The sequence below is a fragment of the Pelodiscus sinensis genome, chromosome 7, assembly GCF_049634645.1.
Source record: "Pelodiscus sinensis isolate JC-2024 chromosome 7, ASM4963464v1, whole genome shotgun sequence".
NCBI classification, from domain to species: domain Eukaryota; kingdom Metazoa; phylum Chordata; order Testudines; family Trionychidae; genus Pelodiscus; species Pelodiscus sinensis.
This window is the reverse complement of record NC_134717.1, coordinates 64400514-64424703: the sequence shown is the minus strand read 5'-3', so window position 1 is coordinate 64424703 and position 24190 is coordinate 64400514. Positions and strand designations below refer to the sequence as shown.

Genomic DNA, 24190 nt, shown 5'->3' with positions numbered 1-24190 from the left:
AGAGAAAGAAGAGGAGATAATAGTTTTTAGCTGAAGAAGTGCTCTGTGTAGTTCAAAAGCTTGTGTGTCTCACCAACAGAGATTGGGTTCCATAAAGGATGTTCTCTCATTAGTAAAACGTATGGCTGATAAATTAGCTGTTTGTTTAAACCATCCTCAGCTCAGCTGTTATAACACAGTTTGTGCTTTGGGAATCCAAGCTTCTCTCTAGCCTACTAGTTTGTATCTCAAGGAAATCCCTACAGTAGGATTAACTCTTCATATGCAGCACCCTAGGGCCCTAGTGAAGAGCATTTGTATTATCAGTGCTTTGTCATTACACTGCAAGAAAATACAGTGAGGAACTTTCGATACAGGCATAAGAAATATGTTTCTGCATGTAGACAACTGTACTGAAGAGCCTGGATATGGCTGAGTAACCTTTCATTTAACACCACAGCGGGGCAATTAACACAGGCTACTGGAATGCTCAAATCCAGCTTGTCTTTTATCCTAGTCCCAGGTTCAGGTCACCGTGAGCACAGTTCTCAGAAAGATGGTTGCATGTAGTGGGCACGAGAACCAGGATTTTGTGAATTTTATTTATTACTAGAAGATTGACCTGGCGCTGCTCAGGTCCTTAACTCAATTCATTTTTCTTGTTTGGACAATACAATGAAAATGTCCACAGCAATGCTTTACATGGGATGGGGTTGGGGAGGAGGGGTCAATAGCAGCTTGTCCCCCGAAGAGAGGACAGCCCCCCAAACCTCTCACCACAGCAGCTCGGGGCCAGGTGAGAAGTGCCTCTCCATGGCTGCTGTAGCTCCAGCAGGCACAGCCAGCGGAGGGGCGCATGTCCCCCCAGCTGGGGCAGTCCAGGTTCATCTGTCCTCTTCTCCCCAGCCAGAGAGAAATGCAGCAAACTGGGCACTTCCCCTTGCTCCCTGATGAAGGGGAACAGCCGACAATGTCCCCATATGAATCAGGAGTGTGTGTGTGTGGGAGGGGAGCTTTGTCTTCCCTGAAGGGTGCCAAGAGGGTGGGAGGCTCAGGCTGGGCAGTCCCTTTCACTTGCCTGGGGTCTCTCTTTTTTCTGATTGATTTTATGAGACGCAATCCCATCCCTGGCACAGCCCAACCCTTCCCTTGCTTTAAGTTATGATCAGAGGAATCTGTATCCCGGATGTGGTGGTCCTAGCTCTTACCATCGAGGAGGAGTTCTTGAACAGAGAAACTCTCAAATATGTAGCCGATAAAAAATCCAAACCGTTCTTTGGAGTCAGACTGACAGAGAAAACAAAACTTGTCCAAAATGGCTCCTGTGCTCTAGGAAAGAGGGGAAACAAATACATTAACGTGACTGTTTTGCTCTACTTGGATAGCAGGACATACTACGTCCTACATGCCCTTTTACTGAACTGTTAACCATTTATAGTGTGCATGGTCTATAATTCAATCCATATTCTACTGCTGTTCATTTTAAAATAAGCAATATCTGTGATAATAAATAGAATGAAAACCTCTGTCAATTCATAGAAATACTGACTCCAGAAATACCCTTTCAAAATATTGCATAATTGCATCATCTTTCCTACTTTCTTTAGGACACCTGGCAATTCAAATGTATCAAACCAAGTGAATATTAGAACTGGGTGTTGTGTGATTAAGCCATTTGCAGTACTAGGTACACCCTAACCTTCCGCTAGTTGCTGAAGGCGGAATATGGAGAGGCTACGTCTACACTGCAGGCTTCTTGTGCAAGAACTGTTTTGCAGAAGAGTTCTTGTGCAAAAAATCTTCCACAAGAGCGCGTCCACGCTGCCATGACTTTTGTGCAAGAGCATCCATAGCAGTGTGGACGCCCTCTTGCGCAAGAAAGTTCTGATGGCCATTTTAACCATAGGGACTTCTTGCGCAAGAAATTAGTGTTGCCTGTCTACACTGGCCTCTTGTGGAAGAGCTCTTGCGCAAGAGGGCTTATTCCTTGTGGGGAGAGAAATAACTCTTCCAGAAGAAGCCCTGTTTTCCGACGCTGTACTGTAAATTTACTTGTGCAAGAACGCGCATGCAGCATAGATAGCCAGCAAGTTTTTGCACAAGGCTGGCTGTTATTGCGCAAGAAGCGTGCAGTGTAGACACAGCCTGAAAGTAAATCCTGTGGGTTGGTAGTTTATTTTGGGTTCCCCTTCCCTCTGACATCAGTGGTACCTTTTCCCTCATTGATTTAAAAGAGTGGGTTGTTTGAGACGTATGACCAACTTGAAATGATTCTGACATTTGTCTGAAAATGGAATATCTCCTTTCATATTTGTGCAAAATGAGCAAAGCTGACGTAGGATTTACCACCCACACTGCTTGTTGTAATGCACCATCTGCCAGTATTCTTTGTGATTTAAAGCGAAATGATCCAAGTAAATATTAACCCATAAGTGGTCAGGAACTGTTCTTTTTTTAACAACTGCCTTTCTTTCTTACTAGGCACTCTTGCAAAGTTTTCCATATTCGCTCTGTAGAAACAGTAGCGCCTCTTCAAGGAGTGTCTCTGTGGGTGCTCTGCTGTTCATGTGTCTGCGCCTGACTGGAGCTTTGAGAGAGCCGTGTCCATTCCACTCAGACGTGCACTCTCCCTCCCGTGTGCTCTTCTTCGTCCTCAGTTCTTTGTCACTGCCCCAGTCGGGGCTCTTTACCTCAGCGTTTGAGTTCAATGTCTTGGCTCCTGCTAGAGGTTCCATTTGTCTTTTCTTAGCTTTATAGGAATCTCTTTATTCCCCCCATGATTTAAAAAAAAATCCTTTCCCCTGTTCTCTCTCCTACCTCTTTTTCCCTGTCTGCAGAGTGCCCTGTACAGAGTTACCTGGCTCCCCTACATTGCATAGGTTTAAACAATGCAATACCAGTTATAGATGACACCCTGGCTATGTTCAGTGCCTCATCCCTATGTACCTTGTGCCAGTAAGTGAAGGCTAAATCCCAAAAAGTCAGAGTTAAAGCTGAAACTAGTCCTCCTGGAAAGTGCTCTTAAACAGTCATCTGACCCTGGTCCCAAATCCCCTCCCTGGCAAAAACAGTCCCTGGAGCTTTCAGCCTCTAAGGGGGGAGAGCCAAGCAGGAAATCTTAAGGAGTCTCCAAGCTGAAAAGTTCCAGTCTGATTGAAGAGAAGACTAGGTAGGGTGATGGAATAGAGGTCTATAAAATCGTGATTGGCGTGGAGAAAGTAAATAAAGAGAACTTATTTTACTCCTTCACATAACTCAAGAACTAAGGGGTCACCAAATGAAATTAGTAGGTAGCAGGATTAAAACAAACAAAAGGAAGTTTTTCTTCACGTAGTGCATAGTCAACTTGTGGAACTCCTTGCCAGAGGATGTTGAGAAGGCCAGGACTTAAACAGGGTTCAAAAAAGAACTAGTTACATTCATTGAGGATGGGTCCATCAATGGCTATTAGCCAGGCTGGGCAGGGATGGTGTTCCTAGTCTGTTTGTCAGAGGCTGGGAATGGGCAACAAGGGAGGGATCATGTGATGATTCTCTGTCTGTTCACTCCTTCTGAGGCACCTGATTTTGGCAGCTGTCGGCAGATAGGACACTGGGCTAGATGGGCCTTTGGTCTGACCCAGTCTGGCCACTCTGATGTCCTCACCCAAAGAGGTGAAAGAAATATTGTACATCTCCTCCTCCGCTCAAATCGCCCACCCACTCACTTCGTTGTTTCCCGACCCTGCTAAGATCAGTTGGCAAACCCCAGCCTCTAGTGCACCAGCATGCAAAAAGGGCTGATTAAAAACAAGATTGTGTGCCCTCTGAGGAAGCAGAGATTTTTTGTGTGTGCGCATGCGTGTGCGCGCGCATCCTCCACCCAGGTCTATTGTTGTGGACACTGTGAACAAAAGCAACATAGTAAGTCCATTCCTTCTGGCAGCGACTGGAAAAGACTTGATTTATTTGGTAGGTAGGCATAGTTCTCAGCTATTTTGCTGTTCAGGTTTGCACATTACCAATCCCTAATGGCGAAGTATGACCACATGAACAATGCTAAACTTAAGGTATTTGTTGACCACTTACCAGAAGCACGATGAGAACTGTTTTGAGCAGTGAGTCATCTAGGAGGGCCGCTGAGCTGTGAGAGTGGCACTTTCGCCCACACGAGAGTTGGCAGGAACAGCAGCCTGCGCCATAAGCAGTGGTGGTGCGACAGGCCTCAGTTACACTCCTCCTTGGGTTCAAATGTATAAACCATCAGCCACTGACTCCTCACCCTTTTAGCGCTCTGTCTCAAAATACCAAAATACTGGAGTTGAGGTCTTGGTCGATTTGGGTGTAACTGACGTGGGATGCGATGCTGCCTGCCACTGTGAAGGAATTTAAAAAAAAAAAAAAAAAGAGGATGAGCATAAGGTGCTCAGAGACTGAGCTTGTAGTCATCCAGGCCAAAGGGTGTCAGATGCAGGGAGACAGTCTGTGGCTCTCAGGAGAGAGATGGTGTCTAGAGGTGAATGTATGGAGAGTAGTGTGGGATGTGGAACAAATGGGCACTATTACTGACTTAATCCGTGTTAACTCGGTTATCTCCCCAAGAGCCTGCCAAGGCGGTGAAGCATCAGAGTAGCTCTCTGTGGAACACTCCCTCTAACACTATTGGCGTTCTGTGAGTGGAAATGCTTCCTAGATCACGAATGAGAAGAGAGACACGTTTGAAGTTTGTATTACCAATGAGCACAAGTACCTGAGTAATGCCCTTGTTAATGGGTACTGCGGTACGGTATAATGAAACACCTGCCTTGGAGAAAGTAATAATGGCCAAACAGAGGAATGAAAATGAGCATTTCTTTTGCTGGTCTAACCATCGAGCCCATAACACTCAAGACCTGACTTTGGGAGCTAAGATCACAATGTTCACCAGTGTTCACTGCCTTGCCCGATTCCTAATTAAACAAATGTGAAGTTCTAAAATCCCTGAAAACTCAGAAGGCCCATAGTTTTCATACAGAATGTGTGTGGTAAACTACAAGCATCAAAAGTAAGTAAATCTGCCTTAAAATCTTAGAAGTGTTTTTCTAAAATATATATCTGAGTTGCTCAGTAATTCAAAGGCTGCTGAAATGTGGTTGGCAGGCATCCCTGGTGCCTGCAGGTGCAGCTGAGCAAACAATCCACAGCTTGTGTAGGAAGAAAGGCCCATCAGGTAGGGGACAGTAGGGCATATTGTGGCCCAGTGAGGCACACCCACGCTACCACCTCTGGATTTATATAGGCGGCAGGACCTGCTTTTAGTAACAGATCAGTCCTGGGGCTAGGCTGCTAAATAAAGACCTTTCTAGTTTTCCTGCATCCGTTACATTGCTGCAAGGAATTTATATAATCTTCAAAGGGCACCGATTTTGCACTAAAGGAAAACTCAGGTTTGGAACCCATGCCCTCTGGCTGCTGGCTATTTTTTTTTTAAATAGACAGAAAAATGAATCCAGAAAGGAGGGAGGTAGGATGGGGATGGCAATTTCTCTTGCAGCAAATGGTGCACTGAAGAAAAGTTCATTGGAATGGGTTTGTTATAGAATGTTAATGATGTATCCACTCAGACCAGATTGGTCCATACAGAAACGGCCACACCGGCTGAGACCAAAGTCCACCTAGCTCAGTGTTCCATCTTTCGATGTTCCCAGCTTCTGACAGACATACCAGGGACCCCATCCCTGCCCATCTTGGCTATTCGACCTAACCTCCAGGAATCAATCTAGCTCTTTTTTGAACCCTGTAAGTCCCGGTCTTCACAACCTCCTCTGTCAAGGAGTCCCACAGTTTGACTCTGAGCTGCGTGAAGAAGTATTTCCTTTTGTTTGTTTTAAACTGGCTGCCTATTAATTTCAAGTAGTGACCCATAGTGCTTATGTGACGGGAACAAGTCAATAACTTTTCCTTACTCGCTTTCTCCACACCTGTCATGGTTTTATAGACCTCTGATGGTTTTATAGAACAATCATTTAGTGTTTTCACAGGGAGGAACCTGCCTTTTCTCAGTTCTTATAGAACCTGTCCAAGTCAGCTGATTTTGGATTGAAGCTGGTCCAGGACCCTACAAGTACACGGTTAAGTTCCTGGGGCAGCAGCTTTTGTTCAGTGAGGGATGCATTGTTTTGGGCCCACTGGTTAAGGAGATGGAGCAGACTTCTCACGTAGCTTCCTTATCTTAAGACAGTCAAGTATATTCGTCCCAAGAGCTCAAACTAACGTCGTCCTCCTGAGGAGCCAGTGGTAAGAGGGCCCTAGCCGGAAAGAAGACTGGCCCCAGGTATGGTTCTGCAGCCCAGGATCCTGAGTTGCTTTTGCTTCTCTCCTCCTGTCCGAGTCTGACATTAGCCTTGTTCTAGATTTTCTCTTGCACACTGCTGATCGACTGATCCTTTCAAATGGGCTTTTCTTGCTGCCCAATTGCCACTCATGCAGTTGAAGGCCCAGATAGGAATGTTTGGGCAACTTATGCCCTGTAGAGGGCTGCCTGATTTGTACTCACCCTGTACATCGACCTCAGGGGTTACAGAACGCGTCTGTATGGAGGAGAGAGCTCTGCCAGTGGTGAGAGTCCTGGGGGAGATGTGGAGGCAGCAGAGCTGTTGCTGCTTGGTTTCCAGCTTCGTTCAACAGTTAGATTAATGGGAGCTTTTTTTGTTTGATCTTTGTCTTTGCTTGATGTCATGGAAGCTGTGTGCTGTCAGACTTGTTAATGTAACTTGCACTTTCTGCCTTGCCGGAGCGGGAAAGCATTCTGTTTTAATATTGCTGCGATTGTCCCAACACGCTCTCTGACGAGCACTTTTCAATAAAGTGGTGATACTCCTGACCTCTTGTAGACCAGGTTTAGAAATGTTATTAGCACTATGGTTAAATGTACATAAGGCACAGGGTTAGCAAAGTGTGTCTGTACATCTGAGTTATGTGCACATACAAAGCGTGTTTTAAGTCATAAGATACGTATAGTACATCATTAGCAATAACCCACATTTAGGCAAATAAAATTAACAATAAAGTTGAGTGAAGAGTGACCTTTAGTAATTGAGAATTTAGGGTAGATTGTCCATTATCAAATAAAAACATAGTATTTTCTAGCCTTTTTGCAGTCTGCTTTAGAAATTTCCTTTACAATGTACAACTTCCTTATTTATCTTTTTATTTCACCTCTAAACATTGTTCAGGATCTTTCTTGACTTCATGCTGTCCCCCTTTGTTGTTGTTGTAATCAATGAAATTAGGAGAAGCCGCTTTTGTCAGAAGCCACTAGAAGAAAGGAGAAGGACCTGGTTTCCAAAGAAATAGAGAAGTTTCGTGCATCTATTCAGACGCTGTGCCGGAGTGCGCTGCCTCTTGGGAAAATCATGGACTACATTCAGGAAGATATGGACTCCATGAAGAATGAACTGCAAATGTGGCAGCATGAGACCAAGCGGCATGCAGAGGCTCTGCAGAAGGAGCAGAGGTGAGGATAATGAAAGCATGTCCCGTGCTTTGCAGCCTGGGACAGGCTGGATTGCAGTTTGCTCTTTCGGCAGTTCTGCAGGCAGAGCCACGCTGCCTGTTGTTTAAGGCGGGGGAAGAGGGGGTTTACATGCGTTCTATCAAGGGTCTGCTTTAACTCAGGCTTGAAAGTCCCTTTTCAGCTCTTCTGTTCTGTGAAGAAATAATGTCAAATGAGTTACATGGCAGACAGATGGACTTCTGAAATGCTGATGATTTTCCAAAGCCTTTCCAAAAGCTTTCATTGTGCGCAGGTGCGATCGCTTGTGTGCGCGTGTGATGCAAACAAAATGATGTTTTTGGCTAATGTCTATAAAGGAGTTATTTGAACGAGTACTTCATAGTAGTGTCCGTGCTAGTTGGCAGAGCAGTTTCATCTGTAAAACCCTACCACACTACTCCTCGCTGGCCTGCTTGCACTTATACCTCAGTGGTATATTAAAACTGGAGGGGTGGGGGTTGTGCATAATAAATCCTTACTACGGGGGGGGAGGGGGGGAAGGCTTAAATTGAACGAAACTTTTAAATACACGAGATTAATTGAATAGAAAAAATGATCTGAAGAGTGTAGATTTAAAAAAGATTGGAAGGCAGGAGAGTAAAGCGATGCTTACACTTAGCTAAAGGATTAAGGAAGCTGCATGGTCCGTTGTCTGTGAGCCCCCATTAAGTGTATTGTTGTTTTAGAACAATAGAGACGTAGGGCTGGAAGGGACTCTAGAGATCTAGTGCAGCCTCCTGTGCTGATAGAGCCAAGTAACCCTAGACCATCCTGACAGATGTCTGTCCAACCTGTTGTTAATCTTCTCCTCTCTCTAACAATGTTCCCCAGTATGAGTGCGAACGCTCCCTTGTGACAGATGAAGCCCACTGCTACTTGTCCTTGGAATGGTTTAAATCAGGTAACAGAGATCCATTTTCCTGGCATCCTCATAAACTTGGGTAGCTGGGGCTATGTTACACCCTGGTGCATGCACTCTCTCTCTAGAGACAGGTATGGTAATTGGCATGGCACTGTGTACGTAGCCTCAGTGGAAGGCTTGGTTTTAGGATGCTCTGGAGTGGGAGAAGCCCCATCACACTACAGTTGAGGGTTAAACCTGTGAATTTCTGACTTCTGGCACAGGAGTTGAATGGTTGAGATGGGAATAAGTTAGGGTTTTGGTTTGCATGTGAAGTATAATGATGTTAGTATCTTGCATTTACATAGCACCTTCTATCCGAGCATCTCGGCTCGCTTTTCAACGCTACACCACGTACCTGTGAAGGGAAATGGTGTTAACTATATATTCTGCATCCCGAAACTGAGGCCCAGAGGTTAGTTGACTCACCCAGACTTACCAAGAATGTGAAAGCTAACAATAGGACTCAGAGATCTGGACTCCTCAGGTCTGTGCTTAACTAGTGGAAGAACATTGTTCATGCATGCCTGTCATCTACCCTCGCTGGGGTCTCCCAGGATGTCTGTACACTACACCTGCCTCATGGGTCTCTTAGATGCCTCTTCACTTATCCAGAAAATGATCATGGGACCAGACTGCACCTTTTGCACTTTGGGAGGCCTGAGTATGTTTTGGTGGATTCGGGGGCATTAGGACATTTTCAGGATCAATAAAAATGAGTATTTTAAATTTAAATTAAATACAGGTTTGTATTCTTAAAACATGAACCCATTTAAAATATAATTTTAAAATGTCTACCTATGCTAAGGCCTAAAATTATCCATTAAAATAATTTAAATTAAAAAAATCCTAACTAGCACATATTTACTGCCAAGTTTTAAAGAAAGTTTCACTATTTTTAGTGATTTGCATTACTGCCTAAGCATCTGGAACCAGAATGTGTGTAAGTGCTAAGCCAAGAAACAGTGGTAGCCTCCTTTTGCAGGTAAAGGGTTTTTTTTTTCATTTGCTTTTATTCAGCTAACTTAGTTCAGTGACTGTTCCTAGTTACCATGTCTGTCTTTCAGAGTTTTAGAACTAACAGATTTCACCTTCTCTCACATAAATTTTATTCATAGATTGTGAGAGGAAAACAAACTTTCCTACTTTTTCAATGCCCAGTCACAGTTAAGAAACCAGTTGAACCAATCAGTTCACTTTGCTAACTGCAGATTCTTTCGGTATCAGATAATGTTTTGCCTTTATTAAACTTTTTGATGTTTTTCTTATTTAAAATAGCTCTGTGTGTGTGTGTGTGTGTGTGTGTGTGTGTGTGTGTGTGTGTGTGTGTGTGTGTGTGTGCGCGCGCGCACAAAATAAAATAAAGTGGAAGAAAATTCAATTAAATGCATGAAAATATGCACACATGTATGCTTTCATGCATTTTTAATTTAAATTCAAACCTAATACTGTTTGACATAAAGTAAAACATTAATCATCTAGTAAATAAGAAATGCAGCACTACCTATTCCTAGCGTACTAAAAATGTAGAAGCTAGGAATTTAAACTATATAATTGCTTAAATAGAATTATATCCTCCTGGCTAACAAAGAAGAAACCAACTTTAGTGTGATCCTTATATTTAATTGTAAATCAACATGTTTCAATAGTTACCAGCTAATGAGAATCAACTTTTTTTCTTTAGGAAAATAAAGAAAAGACTCAAATGCAAAACACAGATTAAATTGAAGATTTCAAGCCAGGTTTTCTGCTTGCGGGTTTAACTCAGATTAAAATAGGCGATTTAAATTGTTTGTTTAAAATCAACCCACCCTGCAGGCTTCAACCTTACTGATGGAGAGACTAACATCTCCTTGTAATAGCTGCTCCGTTGTCTCACACAGAAACATTAAAAAATCGAAAACTCTGCAGCCACACATTCTTTGGCAGAGTCATCGTGAAAGCTTAATAAGACCATCATCAACTCCATAGCAGTGCAGAGCTTTCAGAAAAAATGACTCGGCATCAGACATGAAGACAATGTTTCCCATATGTAGTATTACTTGAATGCACAGTGGTGTTTTCTTTCCTTCTGTGGAAGATAATTAATGGGTCCCATTGGGGAAATCCAAGTGCAATTTTCATTGATAATTTTTTGTGATTTGTGGATGGGAAGAACTGAAAGATTATGAAATGGAGACTTCTAAATGACGACTCCAGGGAGTGCATGTGTAATTCTGAACTGCTGCAGGGCACTTCCCTTAGCTGCAGGACCCTAAGTAAAACAAATATGCATCCTTCCAAAATGCTTAAAAGTAAAACATCTCAATTCACATAAGGTTCTTCCTCCATCCCCACCCCCCTTACTCATGAGTCGGTTTATGAAGATAGGAGTCTGTGTCCAGGGTGTGATCCCTGTCCTGGTTTGCAGCAGCTCTGAGGCCTGCACAGTCCCATGTATGGGATGTGTGACCTGCTGCTGCTGAACTTCATGAGCCCTCCAGGAAGCAAATCTGGAGCTGTGCAAGTGACCCTGTGCACTGGCCAGTTGAGGCTGAGGTTACAGGGAGGCCATGTGGTCCCCAACTGCCGGAGTTCCTTCCTTTCCAAGATTAGCTGCTGATGGAAAGACTGGCCTTGCCAGGAAACTTTTCTTTTCCTGCCACTAGTGGTTTGCTGCAGTTAGTCTCCCAGCGGGAGCTGGGTTAGTCTGTATCTGCAAAACCAAGGAGTCCTGTGGCACCTTAGACAAAGGTCACCAGGAGCCACTGAACTGTGCAGTGAAACTTTAGGGTCGCTCTTTGACAATCTGCTGCTGTCTGTTTTCATTTCCTTCAGCTGTCTCGCTAACCCTGCCTGTCTGCTTCAGGAAGGGCGGGTTTCTTTTCAAAATTCTTTGCAAATTCCAAGTATTTCATGTACTGTCTCAGAGGCATGAGCAATGCAACACAGTTTAATGTTTCCCTAACATGTAATGTGCTGCTTATCTTTCAGCATCACAGACAGCGCTGTGGAGCCCTTAAAAGCAGAACTGGCTGAATTGGAACAGTTGATTAGAGACCAGCAAGACAAGATTTGTGCTGTAAAGGCCAATATTTTGAAGAAGGAAGAAAAAATCCAGAAGATGGTTCTTAATATTAACTTATCTACGAGAAGGTGAAAAGAAGGATGAAGTGTGTGGGCAGACTTATATTCCTACCAAACAAAAACAAAAAGGAAAAGAATGAGAAACTGTGTACAAATAAAGAACAATGGCCTATACAATTTCATATTAGTGTAAACACACTACATTCACTATTCTTGTGAGGTTGGTATCAAATGTAAAATTACATGAGTTCAGATATTGTCTAAAGCTTTTAAATATTGAAGTGTCATTAGGTGTAAGCTGCTAGGATACAGTTGTTTGCTATTTTGAACCCATTTGCCCTCCCTGACTTTTTTTATGACTATTTACAGCACAGGGTTGCCCCTTTTTTCCATCCGTGTACCCAGTTTGGGTACTTTTGGCCAAAAATGGGCTATGCTGATGCCATGAAAAGTGGTACTAAAGACCTTTTTTGCAGTAAGTTGTGACATTGCAACAGTGCAGAATGGGCTGCAGTACCTTCCACAATTTACGGGTCCAGAAATAAAACCTAGTTTAGCATTGGCTCCTTACATTGTCACAAAGGTGATGTCACATTTCATTAGCTCTCAAGAAATTTTATGGTGGGGCCTATAAAATTCTGTACAGGCATCACCATGGATGCGACCTAAAGTATTTTATATGCACAGGTGTTAATTCCATCTTTATTGCATCCATTTGGTTGGAAGAGATTCATTCAAATTCCTGTTTCCTCCCAAATGTATGTTCATGTATGTTTTTGTACATGAACGATTCCAGCTATGTTAGTTATTGGCAGCTTGTTTCGTGCTGACTTCTCCAGCGTATTGGGTGGAAGATCCAACTGCTGAAGATCCAGCCTTACATGTTCACAAATCTGAAAAATATATTCAAATGCTTCACAAATTAGAGCCCTGAGACCTGATCAGGCCCAAGCACGTGTCAGGTGCAGGTTGGGTAGGGGACTGGTCAGGCCCTCCTGGGGTCAGGTCTGTTCGCCGGCTCCCCTGCCTATGGGTACGGTGTAGGCCGTGTGCCCTCTTGCAGGCTGCTCTGACCGTGTGCCTGCTGGGAGTGGCAGAACCTCTTGCTGCAGGGCGCATCCAGCAGTAGGTTCTGTGGATGGCAAGAGTGGGCCATGCTGCCACAGAGCACACAGGCAGGAGGTGGCCATGACAACTTGGGTTCGGGGAAGGGGTGGAGTGGGGCTGGGATGGAAAACAAATCAACCCTGATAGGGGTGGGTTTTGCTTCAGGCCCGATGAGAGCTGGGCTCAATCACAAGTGCAGAGAATTCTAGCCTCCTCCACAGTTCAGGCCAGTCTGTCAAGGTTTTCTACTGTCTGCACACCTCTGCTCATCTGGTTTTTTTTCATTGCATGTAAACTTGAAAACACTGGTCTGTTCATTAGCAAATCCAGCTTGTGTGGCAGCTTCACCTTGTCAGACGTGTTCCTCAAAATGACGACGTGACCTTTTCATGCTGTTTATGGGGGAGAGATGACTAGCTGGCTCTCCGTTTTCCACTCTGGTATGACACTGTTGATAGGAATGTCAGCGCTGCACCGAGGACTTAGAGGTAGTTCAGTGCAGCATTTCGGTTAATTCTGGACTAGCCTGTAGCTGATCTGATCGATCTAAATTGGCTGTAGTACAAGGTTTATACCATATGTGTGCACACTTGCTGGCTTTAAGTTATTCTTCACTCATTTTTCCTAGCTAGGTTCCTCACTAATGAGAGTTTTGGGGTAACAGTCTTAGCACAGTTTAGTTTTCTGAGCAGAACGTTCATTCTTTAAGGAGTGAGCTATCGCTTCAAGTGTGTTTGTGTGTATTATAAGCAAAAGAATCCCTTTGATTTAGGAGGTCGTGTTACTTGCCTGAAAAGGTTTTATGAAAAGACTACCAAGTCTTCTGGTACAGCAGCGTTAAGGCCTTTCTGTGTAGTCGACCAAAAATGTTAAGCTAAAAGATTAGATTCAAGTTTGTGTTTATGCTAGGACTAAGCCACCTGTGTTGATTGGCACTTGGAAGTTAGTCTTAATTATACTCTCTCAACATGGCACACTGTCAGAAATCAATCTTCAGGGTCATATGTAAGCCTTGCATAAATCTGCAAATACGACGACGACTGTTTGTGTAGGAAACCTAACAAATATAGGATGTGTGAGCAAATATTTGTACAAAGTAGAATATCAAATTAACAATTATTTTTTTTATATAAAAATAATTAAAAATGATCGCCTATTTTTTTATGAAGTGGAGTGTTTGAATTGTGACCTTCCAGTTTGAAGTAGTAGTTGAATTACCTCTTTGGAAATGAGTCTACTTCCAAACATCCGTGCATACAAGCCAGAGCTCACCTGCAGCCTGAGGTGGGACCGTCCTTAGGGGCATCAGTTTAATAGTTCTGTGCACGGCCCTCTAACTCCTATGTCCAGCAGCAGCCTGGGGGAGGCAAGGGGCGGATGATTTTTATACTCTGCAGCAACATACTAATGAAATGTTTTAAACGAGATGGGAGTGTGGGCATGTTCCACTAGGCCAGAATTGCGTGGGTGACTATCTTGCTGTCCCTCACTTCCCTCAGTCATGGAAACCTGCTCTCTCTCCAGTAATGAGGCTTGTTGGAGGGTAGGGGGAATTCTGCATCCTCAGTAACGCATTTGTGAAGCTGGGTCAGTCTTTGAGCATCAGCAGGTACCTACTGCTCAGGATGCTCTAGCCCTTTCCAAGTCAGAGGGGGTCCTTGCCCGTGTTTTTTCCAGGCCTCCTGGTCCTCCACATTAACCTTTTAACATCCAAGATCATTCCAGTGAGCTTCTCTGGGCAGCAGGAGGGAGCTGGACTCTGTTTGTGTGTTAGTACAACAGCTAGTCCAGGGGGGCTTGGCTGTTGGCTAGGAGTCTGGACACTACCACAATAGAAATTCATAACAATGCTAACAGTTTCCCAGTTTTTCCATTCTGTAAAGGGGACAGGCTCACCGCCACAGGCCGTCGGTCCGGGGAACTGGCTCTTTCGGCTGGTGGCGTCTCCCTTCTCAGCTCCCGGTCATGTGGTCCTCTTTGGGACACTGCCCACATCCATCTGTGAGCCCCCCTTCCGGGGGTGCACCCATCCCACTGTGCGGCCCCTTTCAATAGTCCCCAAGTCTCTAGTCCCATAGTCAGGCCTTGCCCAGGACAGGTAGACGGGGTCAATAGTTCCACTTGTGGCCTTACTTCGGGGCGAGGGGCAACCAGTTCGAGTGCCCGGCCTTACTTCAGGCCTGGGTCACTAGGAAGGGATTCAGTCCTACTAGAAAGTCCGGGCCCTGGAACAGGGCGGGGCAACTGACACAGCCTCAGTTGTAATGGCAGCCCAGCCCTAGCTCAGGGCGGGGCAGCAAAATGACGGCCAGGCCCTGGTGCAAGGCATGGCCGCAAAGTAAAACAGTAGGCGCTGGCCTGGAGCAGGGCAGAGCAGCACCCAAACATATGCAGGGCGGGGTAACACACAGTATAAGGAGTGGCCAGGCCCTTGGCTCAGGGCGTGGCGGCAACAAACACATCAGGGTTTGTAGAGCTCCTGGCCCAGGAGTGGGGCAAGTATCTCACCTGCACTGGTGGGGAGGGGGCAGACTGCCACTCTGCAGGTGGGTGGCAGGGGAGGGGAGGGCACAGGCCCACCCACTTCACTGCGCCCCGGCCCAGGGCCCTAGGAGCAGCAATGTAGGCTGCTATGGCGCAGCAGGGCTCCAGCCCGCAACGCGCTGGCCCAGGGCTTTTGCCAGCCCTTGCTATTCCCTGGGCCGCTTCCTTTCTCCCCCTCCGCGGGTACCTGAGTCTCTAGCTGGTCCCTTGGGGAAGTCAGGGAGGGTCTCCTCCGGCTTCCAGGTCCTCTGACTCGAGCTGACAGGCGGGTCGCAGTTGGCCGGGGTGTCGGCTGGTCGTCTGCCGATCCTTTCTAGGCTAGAGGGAAAAGCCCATTGTCAAATATTTGTTCCCCATGTAGACACTTAGAGACTGGAATCAAGTTGCCATGTAACCTTGCCTTTAGTAAGCTAACTAGCTCTACGAGTCTACCCCATAGGACTTGTTTTCTAATCATTCCTGCAGCCCTTCTCCGAATCCTCTCCAATGGATCAACGTCCTTCCTGAGCCGTGGCACCAGAATTGGACCCAGCAGGCAGGCAGCAGGTGCACCAATGCCAAATACAGAAGTAAAACAAGCTCTTTCCTCCTGCTCAAACACCCGGTTATGCATGCGAGGTTTGCCGTAGCACTTCTGGCTGCAGCGTCCAACCTGCCAGAGGCCTTGCTTTTAATGTGGTTATGCCGATCATTTCGGCCCAGTTCCTCAAAGGTAGGGGTTCTCCAGGAACTGGAGAGATGATCAGTCTGGCCCGCTGCTTTAACCCCTCAGTTGGAGGCACAAGGTGAGCCAGGCACATCCATGGGCTCTGTGACATTCCACTGTGAACTACAGACCCCATCTCTGGAAGAACCTCTAATTAGAAGTAACCAACCTCCTCTTACCCCTTCACCCAACACGGGTCCTACAATTCACAGCTACTTCTTCTGCTTTTTATAGCTGTTTCTGAAGTGGTTTCTGTTATTTCCACCTCAACTCATATGAGGAAGGAGCTTTTACCCACAAAAGTGCCTGATTTTATATATTTTGGTTAGTCTCTAAGGTGCCACAGGATTGCTTGTTGTTTTTTCCCCACCGAGTGACTAACTTGCAGCAGGAAAGGACTGCAAGAATGACGGTTGACTCCAAGTTGCCCGGACATAGAAGGAGAAAGTTCTTCCCTGCAATGACTTGGAAAGATGCACTCTACTACAATCTGTTTTGTGTTGAAACAGGTTTGGCAGTGCAGGAAACAGACGGGAAACCAGGCAGTGTGAGTTCAAAAAGCTGGATCCTGGCTGATGGAAGTCGGAGAGGAAGGTTTTGGATACACAACGCTGGAAGGCCACCTGTAGGGAGGAAACTATTTGGATAAGGCTGCTTAAGCAGGTCGAGTATCAACTTTCTAGGTTCCAAACTGGCCTGGCTCTGAGCTACATAGGTGGAGGCAGAGTCTTCATCCAACTCAAATAGTCTGAGCTGTAGGAAACGTAGCTAAAACATCAGAAAAAGATGGTGGCTTATCCTAGCTCTCTACAATAAGGTGGGGGAGGGGGACAAATGAAAGCAATGGAAGATGAGGAAAAGAACCAAGCCAGCTTTATCCACAGATCTATGCCAGAGATATGAATTACCACCCATGGAGCCTGCTTTGAAAAAGCTACAACAGACGGCTGAAAAGAGCTGGCAAAGGCCAGCCCCACAGAGCAGCCTTGGCATGGAACTCCAGCCATCAACAGACTCCCGCGCCATCGGCCTGCAGAACATATTAACGATGACTCCGTAAGCACAGTGATGTTCAACTGGCTCGTTAGCCTGGGCAGGGACAGAGGGGTGAGTGGGACAAGATAAAAATGTGTGTGCTAGTGTGGCTGGAGGGGGAAGAGCAACCCTTTGGGCAAGGCCCGGCAAACCAAGGGAGGTGCAACAAGCAAGGGGGAAGACAAGCTCCAGACACCTGAGAAAGGAGAGATCCTACATGAGGCACGGATGTTCCACCTCACAACAAAGGCCTGGCCATGAAAGGGAGAGGGCACATCTTCGCTGGGGCGTTATTTCGAAACAAGCAGCGGCGCGCCCACGCTACCAAGCCCGTCCTTTCCAAACATCGGGCTGGTTATTTTGAGATGACAACTCCTGCTTTCCTCGGGGAATAAGCTTATTTTGAAATAGTTCTTCTGGGAGTTATTATTCCAAGTAAGTTATTTGCAACGATTTCCTAGTGTCCACATGCTCTCAGAGGGCTTTCCCCTCTCCCTCTCCCTGGGTTCTCGTCATGCAGACTGCAAGTCTGATGTGCAGGTTATTGGGGTGAGGTTCCAGCAAGCATGTAACCGATAGCTCTCACACTGCAGAGCCTTGTTCCCAGGGTCTCATCCCTGCCTCTTCAGCAGGACTAATTGTACCGGAAATTTGTCCACCCACAGTCCCACCCCTCCCAAGCTCTTTGGGGCTGAGGCCTTCGTCCCACCTCCTTCATACCCCGTGGAGGGTACGGAGCGAGGTTGTGCTGCAGTCTGGGACAGGCAGCTCTTTGGCCTTAAGTGTATTGGCGTGCTCCCCATCTCCCCCCCACAACGGGTTGCTTGGTCTTGCCGTATGGTAGGAGTGGAGGCAGTCTCCAAGTGCCCGCTGCGCGCTGTTTCTGTGGGTGATTCTTGGGCGGAGGGCTGTGTCCTTAGGCCACATTCGTGGGATATTGCCTTTGAGCCAAAGCACAGAGGGGAGGGAGAGCGGGGGGGGGGGGGGAGGGTGCGGAGGAGGCGAGGGCATTGACTCCTGGAGCTACATACTGTTCTATTGTGCCGCGTTTCCTAGCCGCTGTGCTGGAACACGTATGGAATGTGCGATTCAGCGGGACTGTCACCTTCTCGGGTATCCTGGCCTCTGCTTGCACTGGGGAGTGATTTCAGGGTCGACCACCCGAGAGCCTCCAGCTGGTTCCAATGTTCGGTGCTTAGGGGAGATAGCACAGGCCACAGTGGAGCACAAGAGAAAGTCCAAAAAGCATCCGCTGTTGGCTAAGCCCGTCTGTCCGCTGCTTTGCTGCTGCCTGGGTTGGCAGTTTCTCCCCGAGGGGAGGGAGCAGGGCTGGAGGCCAGTCTATGTGCGAGCGAGGAACAGTGGCAGTGCAGGGAGAGGGGCGCTGCGTACGGCCCCAGTTTCTGGCTGAACAGGCCACATCTCAATCCTCTGCTGCTGCTTGCAGGAGGGAAGAGTTGGAGGAAGGCAGTTTCTCCCCCCCGCTAACATGCACCATCATCTCTGAGACGCCGTCTGTCCGTGAACTGCCAGTTTCAATGCGATGGGCACCAGAGATGTTAAGGCAGAGATTTTACATGGAACCTAAGGGAGTTAGGTGCCTAGTACATTTCAGTGGGGTTTGGGCACCAAACCCATGTGCTGCTCTGAAAGATCCAGACTACATGATTTCTGACAAGCTGAGCAGACCCAGGCCTAGACTGCATGCTGCTGGAGCCAGGAAAGAGGTGATAGACCAGGGATGGGCAAGATACAGCCTGTGGCCCGAACCCAGCCCCCCAAGCTGTGATCCAGCCTGCAGGCCCCTCAGACCTGGGGGCGGGGGAGCGTGCCGAGTCATTTGCTATTCAAAGCAGCTATTGGCTCCCCCCCGCCGCCAAAAGCACACGGCACCTAGAGGGAGTCATCAGCCTTTTTCAACCATGAATGACTTTGTGTGCGCCACCACCCACGGCTCCGATTGGCCGGGGGAAGCGTGTGACGTCTCCTCCCCCCCAGGAGCGCAGTGCCTAATGGGAACATCCCCTTCCGCCCAAGGCCACACCCCTTCTGGGGCGGAGCCAGCCTGTGACCACGAACCTAAGTTCATAAAGTGGCTCCCCGGCAAAAATTATTGCCCACCCCGGGAACAGATCAATTTCACCCACCAGCTGCAACTAAAGGGGCCACATGGAGATAAAGGGGATAAAAGGCTGTCCCTTACTCCGTGCCCCTTATCTCCCCACCTGTGAAACAGGACCAACAGGTCAGCCTCTGCCTGCCGTGTCCTGCATTAGCCCGTCGTGGGCAGGGGCCTCGTTCTTACACTGTTTTCTACAGTAACAAACAGGCCCTTCTTTGGTGTGCTGAAGTGCAGCGGTAACACACCCGGCACTAACGTACGGGACAGGGTAATAACAACGAAAATGCTCTTTTTGCACAAGGCATTCACCTTGCAGGAGAAGAGTGTGTGGAAAGAAGAAGCCAACATGCTTTAACGGCTGTCGCTCCAGGGGGTGCTACCCCGAACCTGGGCTCCGTCCTTGCGGGCACGCGGCTGGAAAGGCTGCACTCATGCACTGACCAGCAATCTGAACCAAGACCCAACCCACAGGCAGTTCCAGACTCGAAAAGCAGCCAAACCAAACTGGAGGCTCTCCAGAAGGTCAGCCAGCGAGCCGGACAGGGCCTCAGAGTCCTTTAAAAATGACACCCCAGTGACTGCTGTGGGGCTGGGGCAAAGCCCATCCCTAGGGCCTGATCCCAAGCTGGCTCCACTCAATGGCTTCTCTTTTGACTCCAGTGGACTGCGGATAATAGCCTTCTTAATGTGGAGCCAGAGGAGAAGCAGGAGCCTTTGCTACAGAAAGGCAGAGGACAAGTCAGTACGAAGTGAGAGAAAGATTCGTGGGAACCAATTGCCCTTTGAAGGTGAAAATATTCTGCTGGAGAAAGCAGAGTGGTGCGTTGGTGCAAGCGTAAAAATGGATAGGATGAATATGTGCTGAATTCACGCGATGCTAGAGCCGTTGATTCCAAAGCCAGAGGGAATAAGTAACTTCTGTACTCCTATTCCTGGCTCCAGGTTAATGCATCCCATGAGGACACGCCCCCTTCTGGCTACAGCGTCCCACCGGGAGTGCGCGGCCCCTTCTGGCTACAGCGTCCCACCGGGAGTGCGCAGCCCCTTCTAGCTACAGTGTCACACCAGGAGTGCACGGCCCCTTCTGGCTACAGCTTCACACGGGGAGCTCATGGTCAGTTGCTCATGATGCCCAAATATTTTTCAGAGACCTTGCTCCCCAGGACAGTCTCCCATCCTGTATGTGTGACCAACATGCTCTGTCCCTAGGTGTACTCACATTGTTTGCTTGAGCCCAGCTTACCAAGCAAGCCAGCTTGTTCTGAAGTATTGACCTGTCCTCTTGTTTACCACACCCTCAATGTCTGAGTCACCTGCAGACGTTACCAGCGATTTTACATCGTCTTCCAGGTAACCCGATAAAAATGTTAACTAGCACAGAGCCAAGAACTACTCCCTGGAGGACCCCACAAGAAACACACCCAGTCTGGCAAATCACCATTCATCAGTTGCTTCCAACTGTAACCGTTCGCCCTACAAAATGTTCCCAGAAAACTATCAACCTCAGCATCACTGTGAGGTCAGTGAGAAACCCAACGGGTGGGACGAAACTTGGGTGTTCAGGTCCAAGAGAAGGAATCGAAGGTTCCACTTCAGTGCTGGACTTCACATTCCGCTGTGACTCCGGCAGGTTCCTTGGCCTCGCGCTCAGATTTTCCTTCTAGCAAGTGCGGCTGGAAAGTCTGAAGAAACCAGTTGCCTTTCTCCCTTCCCTTGTTCAGGGCGATACGTTCTGTCCTCTCTTCCTGTGAGGTGCCCTGGGGTAAATCGATGCTCTTTGGCCTTGGCCGTAACCTCCGCACCCTAGGTTGGTAAGGGAGCACAAACCGGTGCAGCGGCTTTGAGTTTACAGCTGTTTTTCTTTGACTCATGACAAGTGGCGGAGGCCTTTTATGTTTGGCTGCTCTATGGGTGCAGCTGATTCCGTGATACACTCTGCTCAGGCCTCAAATCCAGCCAGAGCCCTATAGGTCAAAGCAAGATGAGTGTTGGCTTGCGAGTGTAGGACTTTTCAAAGGCTGCGCAGCGCAGGACACAGGGCCTGGCCTGAGAGCCATGGGCGCAGGGTTCTGTTCCTACTGCTCTCACTAACGCACTAGATCATCTAACGTAAGAAACCGTGTCCCAGAGGCTGTTAGACAAGACATGGCGTGAGAGGACAGAGTGTAACATCTACAGGCCACTGGGAGGAGTAGTAAAGGCAGAATAATTTGTGGTAACAGCGCTAGCTCTGTAAATAACTCGTCAGCACACAAGGCCGTGCCTTGTAAAGAGCTGCCCTTTGAAAAGAGCTGCCCTTTGAAAGAACCACCTGCCTTTCTGTTCTCCGTTCCCTTTGCTCGGGCTGGTACATCGTATCTTGTGTGCCATGAAACTTCCCCTAGCGGTGCAGGGAAAGCCTCGGAGGAACAAAGCCCTCCAGGATGTCCTTTATAGACCACGATGTGGATTGAAAACACTATTGTTAGTGCTGCTGCTTCTTTGCATCACAGCATCCCTGAGCCGCCCTAGCTGATATCAGGCAGACCCGATTGTGCTCGGTGCTGTACACGCACACAGCGAGAGGCAGCCCTGGCCCCAAAGAGCTGGTGGTCCCACCTGACAAAGGTACCAACCGCATCCGACTGCCCCCGGCAGGAGTAACTCTGGAGCTGATTGGCGATGGGTGCGCTGTCCAAATGACGTGGGAGCAGACTCACAGGCGGGAGAGGATTTTGATTTCAGACTAGAAGTTCCGGCTCTCTGAGCTGCTGAACTCCTAAGCTAAAGCAAACCTCTCCCAGGAGCAGCGCGGTTCCTGGGAACGCTCTCGCTTTGTTCGCTCGAAATCCATAAAGCTGTCCTTGTCGGAGCTGGGAAAGCTCTGCAAAGTACCCAAGGGGGGGGGGGGGAAGCCTGCCTTACTTAAATAAATAAAATTAAACATAATGAACAAGATGGAGCTCTAGCACGCAGAGGTCGGACTGCTCCCGGCGTTGCACTGTGTGGCGAGGCCGTGGAAGATGGCTCCAGTTTTTGGTTGTGGAGGGGAGCAAAAGAAACGAACTGAGGTCCCACCACAGTCTGTCTCGCAAATCCATCAGCAATTTAATTTCGGAAGAGATACTGGGGCTTTCCACAGCCGTCAGCAGCATTCTCCAGGTTCCATAGCTGTCTAAAGGGAAGTGTTGGAATCTGGGACTTAAACTAAACAGATTTCCTAGAGGAAACACACACAAAATTACATTGCTTCTAAAGTTACTTTTATAGACATTTTCCCTGAGAAATATTTCTCCCTGGAAAAATAAATTCACAGGATGCAATTAAACCAGTTCTATGCGTGCATGGGAGTGGCCCCTGCTCTTAAGTGCTTCACCAAATGCACCACTCCATAAAGGAATGAAAGCCAGCTTTGTTTAAATCTGTTAATAACAATGTTTATTAATTATAACACCGGGCATTGTTCAGTTAGTTTATGGGTACAAAAATAGTCTTTAATAAGACTCAGGCTGGAGGTATTGAACATGGCGGTTTTTTTGCAGTATTAAATGGCTTTGAAAGTCCACAAGCAAAAGCTGTAAATAGTGGTAGGATGTTGACTTGATAAGCGTAGTGTATATCAAATTCCATGCACCATGGACTCAATTAATAGACCGGGTGCTTACGTCTGCCTTGCTTGCTCTTTTCCTTATTTCTTAAAAAAATTGTAATTAGCACTGTACTAATTTTGACGCTCCACGTCAGGAAGAAAAGCATGATAGTTTTTTCTAGGCCCTGCTGCTGTAGGTAGGGCACATTTTGGTGTGCTAAGTATGCTTCCACATCATGGGAAGAAAAGAGAGACACCATACCAAAAAAAATCAGCATAAATGCAAAAGAAATTTACTCACCATTTTCACCAGTGGCTGGCAAACTGGTTGGGATTAAAATAAGAATTTTGTGCTCATAAAACTTTTACTTGAGGTTTCCAAAATCGCAGCGAAAAATACCAACTTTTCAGCCGTGACTGTCGGGCTTTGGACGCACCGTGGCGGAGAAGCACTGAAGTAGCGAATGGGAAAGCGCTGTATTTATAGCCCTGACAAAAGATCCCTCGGAGGTTACTCTCTTTTCCTTCCCATTTCTCACCCCATGAGAACATGCAACATGACGCTTCTGGCCTATGGACGGGTTGTCACTGATCTGAAGCACAGGGGCTGTGATCTGGCTGTTTGTAAACCGGCTCTGTGCAGCACAGCACGGGATGATGTTTCGCGGCAGGGTCTGGGGCCCTCGAGGACTTGGCGTAGCTTCACTGCCGAAACGCACTTGTCAACCATGCAGGAATCTAGCTGGAACCGAGCTGGGCTCACGTTTACATGACTGACAGTATCAGCTGTTCAGCACAGCGGGGCCCAGCTGTGACTAGTCCCACTGCCCTGCCACTCAGCCAAGCTCGCCTCCCCTCCCTGTCTATGCAGGCACCAGAGTCTAAACAACTCCAACCGGGGATACTCCTGTGGAGAGCAATGAGATCTGGGCTGCTGACTCAGGGCCTTCTGGCAAGCCCAGGCACCAAATGTCCTTTGGCTAGACACAAGAGAGGCTCCCACTACTTAGAACCCCAGGGCAGGCAGAGGCCTCAGGAGCCATCGAGTCCAGCTCCCTGCCCAAAGCAGGACCAACCCCTACTCAATCATCCCAGCCAGGGCTTGGTCAAAGACTTCAACACCTCTAGGGATGAGATTCCCCCCCTCCCTAGGGAACCCAGCCCAGCTCTTCCCGCCGGCCTAGGGAAACAGTTTTTCCTAATGTCCCATCTAGACCTCCCCCACTGCAACTTGAGACCATTGCGCCTTGTTCTGCCCCCATTGAGACCAGCCTCTCTCCAGCCTCCTTGCGATTTTGTTAGGCGATTCCGGGAGAGGGCCCCAAGCATCCTGCCCCTGAAATGGGGGTGAATACAGAGAGCCTGTAGGGAGAGGGCTGCTGAAGGGGGGTAGGAAGAAGCCCAGGCAGAGCTCCAGCCAGCTGGGGCCACGTTAGGCACCTCGTCTTGTTCATCCTGCCCCCAGGGGCCATCTCCACAGAATGGTCCCTTCAGCTAATGCCTCAGGCTTGAGGGACCCAGGCCCGACTCCTGGCTCTGAGCATGGCCTGTCCCATCAGGCAGCAGCTGGGGACGCCGGATGCTCTAGGGCATCTCACCGGGCTGATGGGACCTGCTGTGGTTGCGTCCATAGTGCCTGGTTCTCTCTGA

General features: G+C 47.8%; 1 protein-coding gene and 1 long non-coding RNA gene across 22 annotated transcripts in view; one reads left to right on the top strand and one right to left on the bottom strand.

The window, feature by feature from the left end:
* Positions 1-13733, top strand: part of TRAF3IP1 (TRAF3 interacting protein 1) — a 47958-nt gene extending 34225 nt beyond the window's left edge. For all 9 annotated transcript variants that reach the window (XM_075934083.1, XM_075934084.1, XM_075934086.1 and 6 more), the window contains 2 exons: positions 7229-7452; positions 11366-13733. In XM_075934083.1, coding sequence (XP_075790198.1) covers positions 7229-7452; positions 11366-11531 — 390 coding nt within the window. In that variant the 3' untranslated portion in view covers positions 11532-13733. The remainder of the gene's footprint in view (positions 1-7228; positions 7453-11365) is intronic.
* LOC112545888 (uncharacterized) overlaps positions 1-24190 on the bottom strand; it is a 187511-nt gene that overhangs the window by 26206 nt on the left and 137115 nt on the right. For 9 of the 13 annotated variants that reach the window (XR_012905340.1, XR_012905341.1, XR_012905338.1 and 6 more), the window contains 3 exons: positions 15297-15427; positions 4047-4333; positions 1188-1308 (listed from right to left, as the gene is read on the bottom strand). This is a non-coding gene — a long non-coding RNA (uncharacterized LOC112545888). Of the gene's footprint in view, positions 1-1187; positions 1309-4046; positions 4334-13837; positions 13923-15296; positions 16439-22841; positions 23275-24190 lie in introns of those variants that run through there. The other 4 variants (XR_012905339.1, XR_012905347.1, XR_012905348.1 and 1 more) reach the window with 4 other exon arrangements.